The following is a 15787-nucleotide window of genomic DNA, read 5'->3' as shown; positions in this document are numbered from 1 at the left end:
ATCATCAAGCAAGGAAGGCAGATGCAGCTCCAGGGCCGGATGCAACAAAAATGTAGCTGGCAGTAAACAAGTACCTTGTAAGTAATTTAGAATATCCAAACCAAGGACCAACTTCACCAGAACATCTGGACTAAGAGAGGTGATGAAACGGTAATGAACAGAAACTAAACCCCAAGGGACAAATCCAGAGCAGGGTGTGTGTGCGTGTGTAAAGGTCCAAATACAAATTATCACAAAACCATCGTATAAAGCATCAAGAAGAGAAAATTATTAATACCAGCTAGATTTGTGCCCACAGTTTTAGGAGTTATAACTACAGAACACCACCCTTTTAAAAGTTCTTTTAGAAATATACTCAAATATACAAGTAAAACAAAAATTTTGGTGTTTGTCTTTGGATGACCTCTTGCCTAACCTCATTCCATTCCATTTCTGGTTAGCCATACCAGAGCAAGTATATGAAAGTGATTCAGAAAAATAACCAAATATCCAGGATGTCGTGTGTGTGTGTGTGTGTGTGTGTGTGTGTGTGTGTGTGTGTGTGTGTTTGAGATGCAGGGATTCTGAAATATAAACAAATGATTTATAACTTGTTTTTAAGAAAATATTTTATCAGTAAATAACTAAAGACTTAAGTCTTCCTTTTAAACAGGGGCCACTGTTCATAAGTGTTCTTTGATGTTTTTGTTGGTGAGGGAGGCAAGCAAAAAGGGAGGTGCAATGGGGCAGAAGGACACTGATGCATTTCAATAATTAAGCCTAAACTAACAGTTACTTTAAGAATTGTTAAAACAAGAAAATAAAATACTTCTAGTTGATTAAGTTAATTATTTTCATTAAATGAGATTTTTTGAAAGGAAAAAAATGAGGAAGGTGCTCTGTATATAGTAGGAAAAGGCACAGACCTGTGAAATGAGGTAGATTTCTTTTTCCATCTAACAAACCCATATGATGAATGAAAAGAAAATTGCCTCCTGAGAAAATGGCCATGTGCTGCTTTGGAAAAAACCACGTCAAATGACACAGGTTTATAGAAACTTATTAAAATAAGTACTCAGAAAGTAGAAGCTATTGCTTTAATTTGTATATTTCTGTTTTGAGGCAAAAATGTAACATAACTTTCTAGTCCTTACACCAAATCTGTGGGCTCTCCAAACTCCCCCAACACCTTCCATTACCATCAAGGTCAAAAGTCCAGAGTTCCTCTTGCAGTCACCAGCTTCATCAATAGCTCTAGGAAACTTCAACCTCTCTTCTCAGCAAGGATAAAGGAAGTATACAGCAAGGAAGGCCAGTTCATTCCATTAACACACAGACCAAATCCTATTACAACAGACAGACTCCTATCTCTACCCTCACAATCCCCTTCTCTCCACAAATAAACATGCCATCAAAACTATACAAAAATCAGATCATCTCCAATATATGAACTACCTTCCCTGAGGCTGGATTTGACCAAGAAGCCAGAGTTTGTGCCAGTTATCATGGGGGCAAGCTGCTAAGAAATACTAGGGCTACCGCTAGGTACTGAGGCTTTCCTTTTCATCAGCAGCTACTGTGAATCAACTGTTCATCTTCAGTATGATTTTTGTTGTTGTTGGGGATCTCCACAAAACTTACCCAATAGTACCAGTGAAACAATCCATTCTTCAGCTTGAGGATATTCTTCTTAGACATCAGAAAAAATACAATAGCCTGATGTCTTCTGATTGATAATCTTTTATGTAGCTCTGCAACCTTTTTTTCCTGACAAAATTCTTCTGCCTAAACATCTGAGTGGGGTCTAAATCCTAGGATTCACCCTCTTCCAAGCAGTGCTAAATGCAGTAAGCAGGCAGGCACTTGTCCTAATGCAGCACACAAGCAGTGCATGAGCCTTTTAATGGATGATTACTTAATAAACCTATTAAACCTTTTCCGAGCTTATTCCTGCACTTGAGAGGTACCTGGGAATCTGCAGCAAATACGCAGGCGTTTCATTTTGGGCTCTGTTTACAGCAACCCAGTTAAGCAGTGGTTGGTGTTTAGCCATTTTGAGCTTTGGGGAGCAGAGATTAACTGAAAATATTTTCACAAAATCTACAGACCCACTAATGTTTTAAAAAACAAAAAACCTTACCTAATCTCAGAAAAAACTAAGGACACAAACTGGCTCTGAAACCAAGTTACTTTGTATATTTGAGAGGGTAGTGGGTGAGCATGGCACATTTGATTTTAAACTTGGAATTTCTGTTATCTCAACAAACCGGGTGGTTCTTTAGAATACTTCTTTCCTATAAAAATACTGAATCACTATGTTGTATACCCGAAACTAACATAATATTGTGAATCAACTTCAATTTTAAAAAAAGAGTATTTCTTTCCTAATTCCACATTTGTGCAATATTAAATGATCCCTCCAGAACAATCTATTTTATCTGTTCAAATTATTTGTGATTTTTGCATCTATTCTTATAGGTGTCACATCATTCAGCAGTGTTTTAATAGAAGGAAGCTAATACCATCTGCTTCCTAATTGATGAATAGTAACAGATGAGAGTGTACCCCGTACAATCTCACCCTTAAGCATGTATTTGCAGAAGGTAGAAGAAAATGTACCTTTGAGATAAAGGCAAAAATCAGAAAGAAGTAAAATGCTGATTAAAAACCGTCATTTGCCTTCTAAAATTAGATAGTAGTGATAGCTGCAAAACTCTAAATACACTAAAAGCCACTGAATTGTACACTTTAAAGAGTGAATTTTATGGTACATAAATTATATCTCAATAAGCTTGTTTTTAAAAATAAAAATAGACTGGGTTGGGAATTCTCTTATTGTCTTTATTCATCTTTGTAACCTCAGCACCTAGAATAGTGCCAATCATGTGGTATGTACTCAATAAATGTGTTGATTAAACTTTTTTAAAAAGCTGTCATTTGTATAGCACTTCATGTTTTATAAAGCACTTTCATTGACATTAGTTCTTTATCTACTGTCAGCCAAAAAGCCACAAATTTTTTTCAATACTGTAACAGTTAAAGACAAATCAACCATGCTGAAATTACTGTTCTGTCCAATTTAATTCAATCGCCCCAAATTAAAAAGATTAAAGTTAATAGCTAAGTCAGCAAAAGCCATAAGAGAAATAACTATAATTACATGAACAAATAGCATACATAGACAACAATGTGAATTTTTTAAATGTAACAATCAATTCTAAACATTTGTTTTGATTGATTTACTGGGGTTTCTTCCACTTTAAAACTTCCAAAAAGTTGATCGTAAAAATTCAGTGATCGGGGCTTCCCTGGTGGCGCAGTGGTTGAGAGTCCGCCTGCGGATGCAGGGGACACCGGTTCGTGCCCCGGTCCGGGAAGATCCCACATGCCGCGGAGCGGCTGGGCCCGTGAGCCATGGCCGCTGAGCCTGCGCGTCCGGAGCCTGTGCTCCGCAACGGGAGAGGCCACAACAGTGAGAGGCCCACGTACCGCAAAAAAAAAAAAAAAAAATTCAGTGATCGGGCTTCCCTGGCGTCACAGTGGTTAAGAAGCCACCTGCCAATGCAGGGGACACGTGTTCGAGCCCTGGTCCGGGAAGATCCCACATGCCGTGGAGCAACTAAGCCGGTGCACCACAGCTACTGAGCCTGCACTCTAGAACCCGTGAGCCACAACTATTGAGCCTGCGTGCTACAACTACTGAAGCCCATGTGCCACAACTACTGAAGCCCACACGCCTAGAGCCCGTGCTCCACAATAAGAGAAACCACCACAATGAGAAGCTCACGCTCCGCAACGAAGAGTAGACCCCACTCGCCGCAACTAGAGAAAGCCCACGCGCAGCAACAAAGACCCAACGCAGCCAAAAATAAAATAAATAAATTTACCTTTAAAAAGAATTCAATCATCAACTTAATGAAAGGATGGGAAATGCAACCTTAGTGTTGGACAAGGAAAGGCTGAAGTAACCACTGTTTATCAAGATACAAAAGAGCCAATTCTAATCTGATCTAATGAGATTATGAAGCCAAGGAGCAGGGATGATGTCTTACTACACTTAATTCGGCACACATAAGGTAAGTTTACTAAGTACAATACAATATAAATGGGAAAGAAATCTTCACAGCCAATAGTGAAGGGATGCTATTTAAGAAAAATTTTCTGAAAAATAGCTTGAAGGCGATGTCTTACAATTTTTAATAATACCAAATACCTGATTTTAAGTTCCAACTAAGAAACAGTATGAAGAATCGTGAAATGCAAATTTTAGAGCTTCTAGTACCCTTTTTAATATGGAATTAGGAGACAGTGAGGTGAAGAACTTAATTCTGCAGAGTATTTTCTTGTCTTTCAAATCTTATAAGGGTGTGATTTTAACATTTAGGAAAATGGAGAGGGTCCTTATTATGATAAATGTAACATGTATTAGGCTCACCTTAGTTGTTATGTATGCTTTGAAGGACACCAATAGTTTCTCCAATGTAATAACTTCCCCAATTTTACTTTCTAGACTCCTTCTGGGTAGTAAAGTCTTTCTTATATTCAAAAGTACCTTTCAAAACTCAAAATGCCACTGGATGAACTAGATAGAAGAAAACAGAGAGAAGTAAGTATGCCAACGATGATAAATCAGCTTTACAGTTAACTTCACAACTTGTCCATGCCATCTTGAGAAGTGAAATTCTGATGCACAAATTAGGGGTGCAACCTCCCAAATTAAAACATTCCTCAATTAAAGTTATCTTAGTTTTCAACAGACCAAAACCCTATAGCTTCTAATCATCACTTTTTCTCTCTAAAATCCAAATGACCTAGACCTTTAAAAAAAAAATACATAAGAAATTGGAAGCAACCTAAATGTCCATGGATTCTCAGACTGGTTTACGTATGGTGTCTTCATAATACAGAATACCCTTTCAGCCCTTCAAAAGATGGCAGTAGTTCTACGACATGTGCAGGGAGGGAACTTTTATCCAAGGTATCTTGTTATACAGTATAATCCCATAGTATGTTTTTAATGAGAACTTAAATACACAAACTGGCTTTTTAAAATAGATTTTTAAAAACTAGTAAACAGCAGTTGCCTCTGAAGGGTGCAAGAATGAAGGAGGCTTACTTTCACTTTACTCCCTTCTATACTGATATTTTTTTTAATCAAGTGCACCACACCCCAAAACCTTAGTTATCATCACATATCTTAACTAAAGAGGAATCTGAAAACTCCCAGAGAGTTTAAATAAACTTCCTCAAAGACATACGGACAAAGAGACACACATTAGGAAATATATTCCACAGGAGAGAGTACAGAATAGACTAGTAAAATCAGAACAGACAGAACAGAATGGGAAGGAAACTGCAGAGAAGAGACAAGCAAAAGATTTGTAAAGTGGGAAGGAAGCAGTGGTGAACAAAGACAAAAGGAACCAAGCAACCAAAGACAACTTTGAAGTGAAGGAGATGTATTCTTTAGACCTGAACTTTAAACGGCAGGATGATGGGAAATGAAGAGAAATACGAAAAAACACTCATGATCAAAAGCTATGGGCAACCTTGAGTTTGTGGAACTAGTAATGCTACCCTCGACACCATTTTAGTCAACAGTACGCTATCTTTAATCACATATAAGTACAGGATCCAGTAAACACTAACAGTGTAACTGGAGCAACACTTCACAAAGGGTCAAACAGGACTGAGTGTTTTGTGTTCTCCTACTGCTAGGCCACTTGGATGCAGTATTCCCCTACAAGGAGACATGTTTCGGCAGGGCTTAAGGAAAGCCATGGAGCAATTAAACACTACTATTTCCTCTCACCTGCTTCTAGTAGAGACCAACCCACATCCCAACACCAAAGGTTCTGAATTTACTGATTCACTTTTTTAAGTGAAATTTAACAATTTAAACCTGCCTGGAGGAAAACCGAAAAAGAGGTGATGGATCCCCACTTGTTCGCCAATAGCTTCTCCAAACATGTACCCAGCCTGAGAAATTACATGGTAAAATATTTATACAGTGGTGCCTATGGAATCCACGTTAGCAGAATCTAGAACTCCTCCTACGGGAAAGCGGTCAAACTCAGAAATAAGTGTTCAGCTGAAGTAGCACAGGTTAAAAATAAAAATCACAAATCCAGGTCTGAGTTTTAGATAGTATAAAAAAATCCCATTTTGACAGTGTTATAAAAAAATCTGGGTATCCCAATACCAGATTAAGAGAGATTCCAGTGGATGGGAAAGTTAAAGGTTGGGAACATAGTATTTATTTGCTTTTAAGAGATGATTATCAGTAAGACATGCAACTATTGTGAGTGTGGTGAAGAAGGCGCTATGAGTCAAGTTGGAGTCTATTTCTGCTTTTGTCTTTACAAGTAAATACGAAGTCACTTAGAATTTTACTTCTCCCTTTGTAATATTAGGGTGAAATCACTTAGAATTTTAACTTCTCCCTTCGTAATATTAGGGTGAAACCTCACTTCTACTTTCCAGGGACGCTGTGAAGCAAGAGTAGAAGATAACAGTGTATGTACATCATTTACTTCCTTAAATTTATAAGACTTGCACATTATAGAAATATGAACTCTATCTGTCCCAAGGCACGCACAACAAATTAAAATGAAGGTAGAATCTTGATTTCTGAAGGTTTTCTTTTAAGACCAGGTTTGTGGGAAAAGAGACACTTAGCATTTTCAGAGAGACTTTTAAGTTCATGAAACTAGACCATATTCCTTTCAGTGAAGCTTGTTCTCCCATTTTCAAGTTTGACAAAAATGTGAAGAAAGCACACACCTGGTCTAACCCAAACCTCAGGAAAGTTCCTTAAGCTCTCTGAAGCACCAATACAAGAACTGGCAGTCCTAACCTTTAAATGCCCCAAATTGATTATATAGTCTTCTCTTCCAAACACGCTCTTCCTGTGTTTACCTATCTTGGTTATCATCCATACAGTCACATATAAAATCTGCAAGTCAACTAGGCTCTCTCTTCTCATCCTCTGCATGGTCCCCACCATGTCCACGATGAAATCCTTAGAAAAATCTGCTTCTTCCTTCACTTCTCTGGTTCATGTCCCTTCCATCCCTATTGCCTGTTTGTCCCTCATTATGGTGTTCGAACACCTGTCAGAGCCTCATAACCGACTTCCTTGCACCCTTCAAACAGGTGGTACTTCCTAAAGTTCAAATGTTAATATCCCTTCCAAGGTACCAACACTGGCTTCAGGATACATCCAAACTCCTTGGCAAGAAATTCAAAGCTTTTCAGGATCTAGTCCTGGCTACCAGCTGCTCCCAGCTTAGAATTCTGATATTCCAGGAGTGTCAAACCAACTTTAATAACTAGCCGCATCTCTACTTAGGCTCCTATTTTTGTCCAAGATGGTTTCTCCTCCATCCCCTTAACCTGAGAAATTTTTTAAGGATTATATCTTTTTACAAAACCTTTCCATAGCTAACAAACACACCTGAACTTGTTTAATATGTTATTTCCTCTACTCAATGATAAACCGTTACAGGGCAGAAACTAAATGTATTATTTCCTCTACTCAATGATAAACTGTTACAGGGCAGAAAGTCTTACATTACAACCAGGTGCTGAATGTACAAAGTATACAAAACTGGGTGGAACTTGCTAAGAAGAGTGGGGTGGCCAAAATAGTGTTGAACAGTGTTTTTAAGGGCATGAAATAGGAATGGTGTCCATAATAAAAACATGTATTAAAAAACTGATGTTTTGAATGGTGTCATTTTTCTTTAACATTTAGTCTGTTGACTTTTGTGGAAAAAAATTGTGAGCTTTAAAGATTTCCAGGAAATGTAAACCAAATGAATTACTTTAATTAGAAAAGATTAATAGTAAACAAGTCAATGCTTTCATAACAACTGGTAGAAGAAATATTTCTTGCTGATTTCAAGCAGGCACGTGGAGAGGAAGGGAAGATTAGGAGAATACTGTGCGGAGAAATGAATCGCAAAATGAGAGCTATTTAAACTCAGCATACATTAACACCAACGAAATTTAAAAAAACATTAATCCAAACAAACTTATAGTACGTGAAAACAACTAAATATGAAGCTAGAAATGAATTAGTTTTGTTCAACTGCAACTTTTGTACTTGAATATATAATAGCAAGTGTGCCTGTGACTTCCATATTTCTAGTACAAAAAGAAAACTTCGCTCCCTTGAAAATACACTCCCCCTTCTTATGCATTAGCTGCATTTCCAGATCATTTCCATAATACAGAAAACCTTAGTTGCAGATTCAATTAAAAGAGAAACTGACAAAAAAGAGAGAAAGAAACTGGAGAACCAAAAGACAATAAAATATTTTCACTTTATAACAGGACACTCTTGTGGACAAGAGAAATCAGGAAGAAAGAAAATAGCATATTCTAGATTTCCACAGGACTTTTTGATGTAAAGTGGTTGAATCAGAATTGGATTGGCAACCAGGAGTTGAAGGCAGTGTACTCCCAGAACCAGTTCCTGAAGGTGGGGGAGAGGCCAAAGACATTCATTCTTTCCACTCATCATTTACTGAATTACTTCCTCCAGCAAGGAAACTGATCCAGGCCTCAGTTTTGTCTTCTGTAAAATGTCTACTTCCCAAAGTTGTCAGGACAATAGTCAGTATTTACCAAGCACATGATTTGCTTATTTATATCCCCAAGAACCAGGTATTATTATTATTATTGCTATTCTGCAGGTGACAAAATTTGACTACAAAATGACTTACATCTTTAAGATGATCAAGTCTTTGGAACCTAGGCATTTCAACCCCAGAGGCTTTTGAACAACTAACCTAGTGCCTCAACAAATGTGTTCCCCTCATTCTTAGCCAATTATATTCCCAACACTGCTTAGGGAAAAAAAGAAAACATAATACTTTTAAAGCAACCTACTATGTGCCTGGCACAGTAAATTAATTTGTCCTTACAACAGCTTATGAAGTTGGTTTAGATTTCAAATAAGCTTAAGCTTTCCCCAGTGAAAAACTTATTTTACATGGAAAATCATTCTCAAATTGCTTTTTTGACATAAATCTGCCTGAATTTGAGCCTCATGAGCCAGGGTTTCCCAGGGCCTGATTACAACTCTGGGAAAAAATTGATCATCCAGGTTCCAGATATACAGAATTAACAGTACTGTGCAACAGCAGCGTTGAGGCCCACAAAGGTTCTAGAATATACTATGTATTGAACTTTTCAACTCCAATCTCTTGCAAAAGTAATGCAAAAAGGGAAGACAGCAGAGACCTTGTCTGTGTCTTTCCCACTCTCAACTCATTTACCTTTATAAACCAAATTTCTACTGCACATTTCATCTTATATTTAAAAAAAAAACCCTTAAGATATTTTATTTGAAATTTCCCAGAATATTGAAATTCTAGCTGTAACTCGGCTATAAAATACTAATTAAGAAAAACAAATCAAAGAATTTCACAGTGTATTTGCAAAGCTCTTCATACCCATTTTATTTATTTTTATGCTGCAAACATTTTAATGATTATTGTTGAACATACATATTGGAAACTTTTTTACTTCAAACTGCAACAAGTTAAATAAATGTTTATAATATACAAAGAAAATACAACCAAAAGTAAAACTTGCTTTAAGTGTGCCTTGCCTCATATGCATTTTAAATACCTGACCCAGAGAAACAACTGCCCAAAGCCAAAAAGTTATTAAATCCAAAGTTTCTCATTCTCTCGACAAGATCTTTCTATTCACTTAAGAAATGTACTGTTACTAATACTGGTAGCCTTTAAGTATTTGTAATTTAGTCAACCAAAACCTGGGGAAAACGTTTATTTAATAACAAAACAATGACAGCACAAAACTGATTTTAATTTGTATGGATGTTTTGGTTTGTGTGGGCATGGCATCTCAGGATATTATTATTTTTCGGTAATGACCACTTTTAGATTCTAGCCCTTAAACATGGTCAAAATGCAGGAGAAATCGGGAAAGAAGCAACAGACGTGGTGCTGCTTATCGGATGTCTAGACTGCAGGCAAACCCCAAATACCAAAGAAGCATCCATGTGTCAAACCAGCATAATTTCTGAGCTATGCCTGGGGCCACATACCAAAAAAAAAAAAAAAGTTAGCTTGGAAAGAAAATCTAAGAGGGGTAACCAGAAGGTCAACCCCAGTTCACAGGAACTATGAAGCAGCTAGCGGGGATCGCTAGCCATCACCTTGTGTCAACCCCTGAGCAGCTTCCTCCCCAGCCCCCAGAGAAAATCTCCAAGAAAGGCCTAACTCCTACGTGCTAGCTTCTTCAAGGTCGTCCAAAGATAACGCCCGGAACATTGAGCCAAGCATACCTTTAGGGCCAAGGAAGATTCCCCCTTCCCCAAACCACTATATAAATACTTTAAATGCCATCGGGCTTTTCTCCAAGTCCACCAGAAATAAACTCCCAGAATTTAATTTAGATTCAGCAACTAATAAACGTGTTCGGTTTTGCAACGTAAGTTATTAAAGGGCTTTTCAAGTCCGGCAAACTCCAGTTCAAAAACAGGTGCTTTCAGAGTACTTTTAATGACAAGGTCAAATTCATTTTTTTAATTATTCGGAGGAAAGGAGGTGGTGTAGTTTTCTTAAGCTTCCTTAGGACAACGTGAGAGAGGAGTGAGGGGGGAAGGACGGCTGGGGAGAAACTGTCTCGCCCCGGGTTGATGTTTGACTGAACAGTAATTCCTGGTCTTCCGGGTGCCTGGAGTAATCGAACGTTAGAGCGAGAAAACAAAAACAAAGAAACCTAGTAGGGTCAGAGTTACGAGAACAAACTCTGCACCGCCCTACCACCCCCAAGAAGTCACCCCCCCCAACCAAACCAGCCCTCGCCCCAGCCGGCCCCCCTCCCACACGTAAACACACAAAGACGAGAGCTGCACGCACGATTCACCCACAGTCCTCACTTCCCTTTGTAGGACAACCGGAGCCCCGAACTTCCCCGCGGTGGTTTTTCGGTGTCGTCGGGGCTGGGCCCCCTGCACTTGCGGGCCGCGGCTCGGCTGTGGGGGAGGGGTGCTCGCCGCGCTCGCCGGTTTCCCCGAAAGCAGCAAAATGCCTCCCCGTCCCGCCCCGGTTCTCCGCGGTCGCCCCAGGCTGCGCTTCCCCCCACCCCACCCCGGGCACGCGGCGACGGCCGAGACAGAAGCACCCAGGCAGCAAAGAGAACCGCTCCCCGGCGGATCGGTGGGTAAACACAGCAACTGGGGTCGGAAGGAAAAGTTCCCGCAGAGAGCTGCCCGCCGGGGCGGGGCGGGGGTTGCGGCGGCGGCGGCTGGAGGGAAGCGCGTCTCTCGCCGCCGCCTCCCTCACCTGCGCCGGAACAACGGGCCCCGCGCCCGCCCGCCCACCCGGCCGGCCCGGCGCCTCCCGCAGGCCGCGCCTCCCGCACGCCGCGCTGCCGGGGCTTGTTCCTCCTCATGGCTTTGCCCTGACGTAATTCAAACATGGCAACAGTTCGACTTCAAAGGCGGATCCACAGACCTCCCAGACGCAGGCTTCGGCCCCGGGGAGCGGGCCGAGCCCTCGCGGCCGCGCTCTCCCGGGCCCTCGGCCGTCGCGGCACCCGGCGCCGGGGCTCCAGCGCCGGGCCCCGACTGCCGCCCCTCGGCCGCCCGCCGCGCGTTAGCACGCCGCCTCCCCCGCGCACCGGCACCGCACCGCGCACAAGTAGCGCCGCCAAAGTTTCCCCGCGAGGGCCCGAGAGACAAAAAGCCCCTCCCGAAACTCGTCCGAACTTAGGGGGGGCCCAGCCCGCCCGGCGGCCGCCCTGAGTGCCGGCCGGGCCCGCACCAGCACATGCAGCTCTTTGTTTTCTGTCCAGCCGGGCGCTGCCTACGTGCAGCCTCAGGGACGTGGGATTGTATCTCAGGGGGAGACACTTCACGACCGCCCAGGGGAAGAGTCCGGACCCTGCGCCATGGGACTCCGGGGCTAGTCCCAACGTCCTCCCCTAGCAGCAGGCCCATTTAATCGAAGTTTTGCAATGTCCTTGATAAGAAACGCCCGGATTCCCCGCCCCGCACCGGCCGAGAGTTGGCGACTTTCACTCTGCTTTTTAAACTGGCAAGACGCCATCATCAGCAAGTCACATTGTCCTGCCGGCCGGCCCCGACAGCGCCCGCATCTCCCGGCTGACCGCGAGCCGGACGCTCAGCCGGACCCCCGACCAAACCCGGGTCGCAGCCCCAGCACGTGGTCTGTCACGCTCGGCACAAAAAGCAGTGCCCTCCGGAGTTGCCGCACTCCTCCGGCTCAGTCAACGCCGCTGCCTCCATCCCGGAGTCAACTCGGCTCCGACTGGCCATCTTAAGCCGCGCACGGTCGCCCTAGAGAGCGCCGCGGCGCCCACATCTACGCTACAGGTGAATAAATTGCGAACCAAAGTTGAGGCTCCACAGACACCCCGGACGCCCGCGCTGACTGGGCGCGGCCCGGGGAGAGGCGTCTGCTAGCCGGGGCCGCTTCCGAGCAGCCGCGTGTTGCTCATTGTCGCATCCGCATCCCTCCAGAGTTGGGCGGACAATGCCACCCGCGTGCACTCGGGCCACGCCGGCACCGACCCGAAAGGCCGATTTAAACGCCCTCCGCCCGACAGCTCGCAAGTAGGCGGCAACTTAGTTTTCGAGCGAGGGGCGTTCATTGTCCACCCTCATCACAACACGCGCGGGGGCCGCAAGAAACTAAAGCACGAGGTCCAACAACGGCGGCCGGCCACTCCCGGGCGCGCGCCCACGCGGGTGCACCGACCCGGGGCCCCTCCGCAATCGCCAGCAACTCCTTTTCGCTCGGGCCTTTCAGCCACCGAACTCCTTGTCGCCTGCGAACACTGCGGCTGAGAAAAGTCATTGTCACCTTCAACGTGGATCCCTCACCTCAGGCGATTCCTCACTTCTTTCCAGGCTCCACTCACTTCCCCCACCTCAAGACTTTCGGTTTGCCTCAGATACCCTCCCCAACTGAAAAGCACTCACTAAACATGCAGATACAAAAGAATCTGAGGTCTGAAGATCACGAAAACAGCGCTCCCAGCAATGCCATCTCCAAGACAAAACTTCCTGTGTGTATATAAATGTGTGCGTGTGTGTCTGTGTAAGGAAGGGGGAGGTGGTGAGGTTAGGTGAAAAGAGAAAAAGAGCCACTCTCAAATCAATGCCTCGTGAGACAGTTTTGCACCACAGTAATGGTTCGAGTCACTCACCTGCCAAAAGCAGACGTTCCACGCGCAAAAACGTTCCCGAGGTGCGGAGTGCACGCCAAGCCAAGCCCACCTCCCAATCGCTCCCTCCTCCTCAACTGCCTTGTCTAGAAAGATTGTCTCCTGCAGTTCTGCAGTTGCTACCGCTGGCGCGGAAGGTGTAGATTCCGCTTTCCCTCTGCGCACGCGCGGCCCCTGGTACAAAATTCTCCTGAATCGAACTTATTTGCATACGGGCGCGCGCGCGTCGATGGCTGGGAGGGGAGAAGGCCCGGCGGGCGCGCGCGCTCCCGAGGCCTCTATTGTCCTTTTAAGGGGAGAAGCGCCGCGGCGCGGGAAACGCGGCGGCCAGAGAGAAATGGGGGCGGGGACTGCTTACTACAGTGACGTCACGTAAACAAACGCCCCCTGGCTGGAGGCGGCGGCCAAGGGGGAGTGGCGGGATGGGAAAGGCGGAAAGGTTAGCAACCCAGGGAGAACACTAGACTGCGTGAAGTGCTTTCCACTCTGAAGCTTTTCAGGCGCACCGTTTCGCGTTGAAAAATAGTTTTGAAAGCTGTTTTTGCAAAATGTTCACACCTGTGCCCGGTTTCTGGCCTGAAGTGACAGGGGAGGTGGTCTTGCAAGCATCCACACTGAGTTTATACGTTTCTCACATTTGCTAAATTTTGTTTGAAAATGGGTTTTTGAATCATTTTTCTTTTTTAATTTTCTGGGGCCAGAAGAGGTTTGTCTTTAATGAGTCTTTTAGTAAAGTCCCATTTTGACACTCTATCCATTCACTAACTCCTGTCTGCCCTCCTCAAACAGTAACCCAACCCATAACAATCCAATTTTCTTCTCCACTTTGGCCTTAAGATTTCAAGTCTGAGTTGAACGGTTGTTAATTTCCGTGGGAACAGTGTCGCTTTCCTAAAAGACTAGTTAGTGGAAAGCCAGTAATCTAGGGACGTGCATACCATCTCCAGCTGCTGGTAAAGTGTGTTCCACTCACCCAGAAATAATACTACCAACTGGTGGTCTTGGGAATTGAAAAAGTAGCCATGCTTCTTGCCTCAGGAGGGGAAAAAAACTGAAAAACTGAAATAAATCTTCTCAAATTGGTAAGTGAAAAATGAAAAATGACTGTGATACACCTTTATTCCCAGAACACTTCTAACACCAACAGGCTGAGACCCTGACTTAATGATAGAGGGACATGGGGAGAGAGGAAGGATGTTTTTCCCAGAAACTTGATATTGGTCCCAGGATACAAAAGTGTGGACATCAACCATAAAACTTAATCATCTGCTGACAAGTTTCACTGCTTTCACTATTGTTGTAGTGTCAACAATATGGATTTAAATAGATACTTCTGAAATGCTAATTTAATAGGACAGCCAATTCCTAGTACATACAAGACAAATCCACTTCTGAATTCTTCAACTAATGCTTCTTTTTTCTTTAAGCTCTGTAGCATACTACTTCTGTAACTGTATATGAAAGCAATATATTAAATACCTGCAAAGGAGAAAAAAACTGACACCTCTCACTAAAATGTGAGCTCCCTAAGGGCAAGAATTTAATGTTGTAGTCATTTTTGTACTCTAGTGCCTAAAAACAGTGCACAGTACATAATAAACTCTGACTAATTGCTTGTAAGTAATAAATCAGTGGACATTTTCAAATTTATTATAGACTTATCTCACATAAAAACAGTTTTAGTTTAGAATTTTTGTGTTCAACTTAAAATGAGTTTGGAAGTTACAGTGATCACCTTGATTGATCTAATGCCTCTCCTTATCATAAGTAAAGCAGAATAGGCTTAATAACCATTTCTGGGGCTTGGTGGCAAAATGGACTCTAAGCATAAACTTCTACCTTCTTCTTTCTGAAGAGGATTTTTTAAGTTTGGCCCTGGTTGTCTCAAGTACTTATATGGTTTATGACAGATACTCCAAAAATAATTTCACATTAGTATATGCTTCTGAAAGTATGGAAATTGCAAGTATAGTAATATTTTTCAAACTTCAATTATTACTTATAGGATATATCTATATATTTTATTTAAATATAAAATATAAATACACACCTTGAATGCCTTTCCTCTTGAAAGTTTATGTAAAGAATATATATTGTAAGCCATTGTTTTATAATAACTTTAAACAGTATAATATAAAAATATTGAATCACTATCTTATACACCTGACATTAATATATTGTAAATCAACTATATACTTCAATACAAAAAAACAGAAAATATATTGTAATCCAGGGATGAAATAGGTCCAAATGTGCAAAGAATGCAGGAATTACAGTATTTTGGATATACTATGCTACTGAGCTAATACCATACTGTAAGACTTCCTCTACTCTCAAAGTAGGGGTCAAGAAGCAATCTGGGTAATTTTTGTAGGAAAGGTAGCAATGAAATCCTTAAAGAGAAATTTGAGTTCCTTAGAATCTTAAAAAAAAAAAAAAAAAAAAAAAGCACCTGCTATTTTTGAACAACCAGGTGCATTCCACAGGTTCTTTTGTTCATTTCATTGCTTGAGCGTGTTGTTATATCTCGTTCTATCCGCGGCCAATAGCTTCATTTATGAGCTACTTTAAAATACTA

At 42.3% G+C, this 15787-nt stretch overlaps 1 protein-coding gene across 2 annotated transcripts in view; it reads right to left on the bottom strand.

The window, feature by feature from the left end:
• The window catches only part of SINHCAF (SIN3-HDAC complex associated factor), a 29695-nt gene extending 16311 nt beyond the window's left edge, over nucleotides 1-13384 (bottom strand). Inside the window, exon 1 of one of the 2 annotated variants that reach the window (XM_027129302.1) lies at nucleotides 13192-13384. Coding sequence is in view for 1 of the 2 variants with exons in the window: in XM_027129301.1 (XP_026985102.1) it covers nucleotides 12965-12971 (7 nt within the window). In the remaining variant the exon portion in view is untranslated. Of the gene's footprint in view, nucleotides 1-12964; nucleotides 13092-13191 lie in introns of those variants that run through there. The other variant, XM_027129301.1, reaches the window with a different exon arrangement.
• Nucleotides 13385-15787: the final 2403 nt, after the last annotated feature.

This window comes from Aethalodelphis obliquidens, unplaced genomic scaffold, assembly GCF_003676395.1.
Source record: "Aethalodelphis obliquidens isolate GAN/ISIS:26980383/991018 unplaced genomic scaffold, ASM367639v1 scaffold36, whole genome shotgun sequence".
Taxonomy (NCBI): Eukaryota; Metazoa; Chordata; class Mammalia; order Artiodactyla; family Delphinidae; genus Aethalodelphis; species Aethalodelphis obliquidens.
Note: the sequence above shows the minus strand (reverse complement) of the source record. Positions and strands in the feature narration are given on the sequence as shown.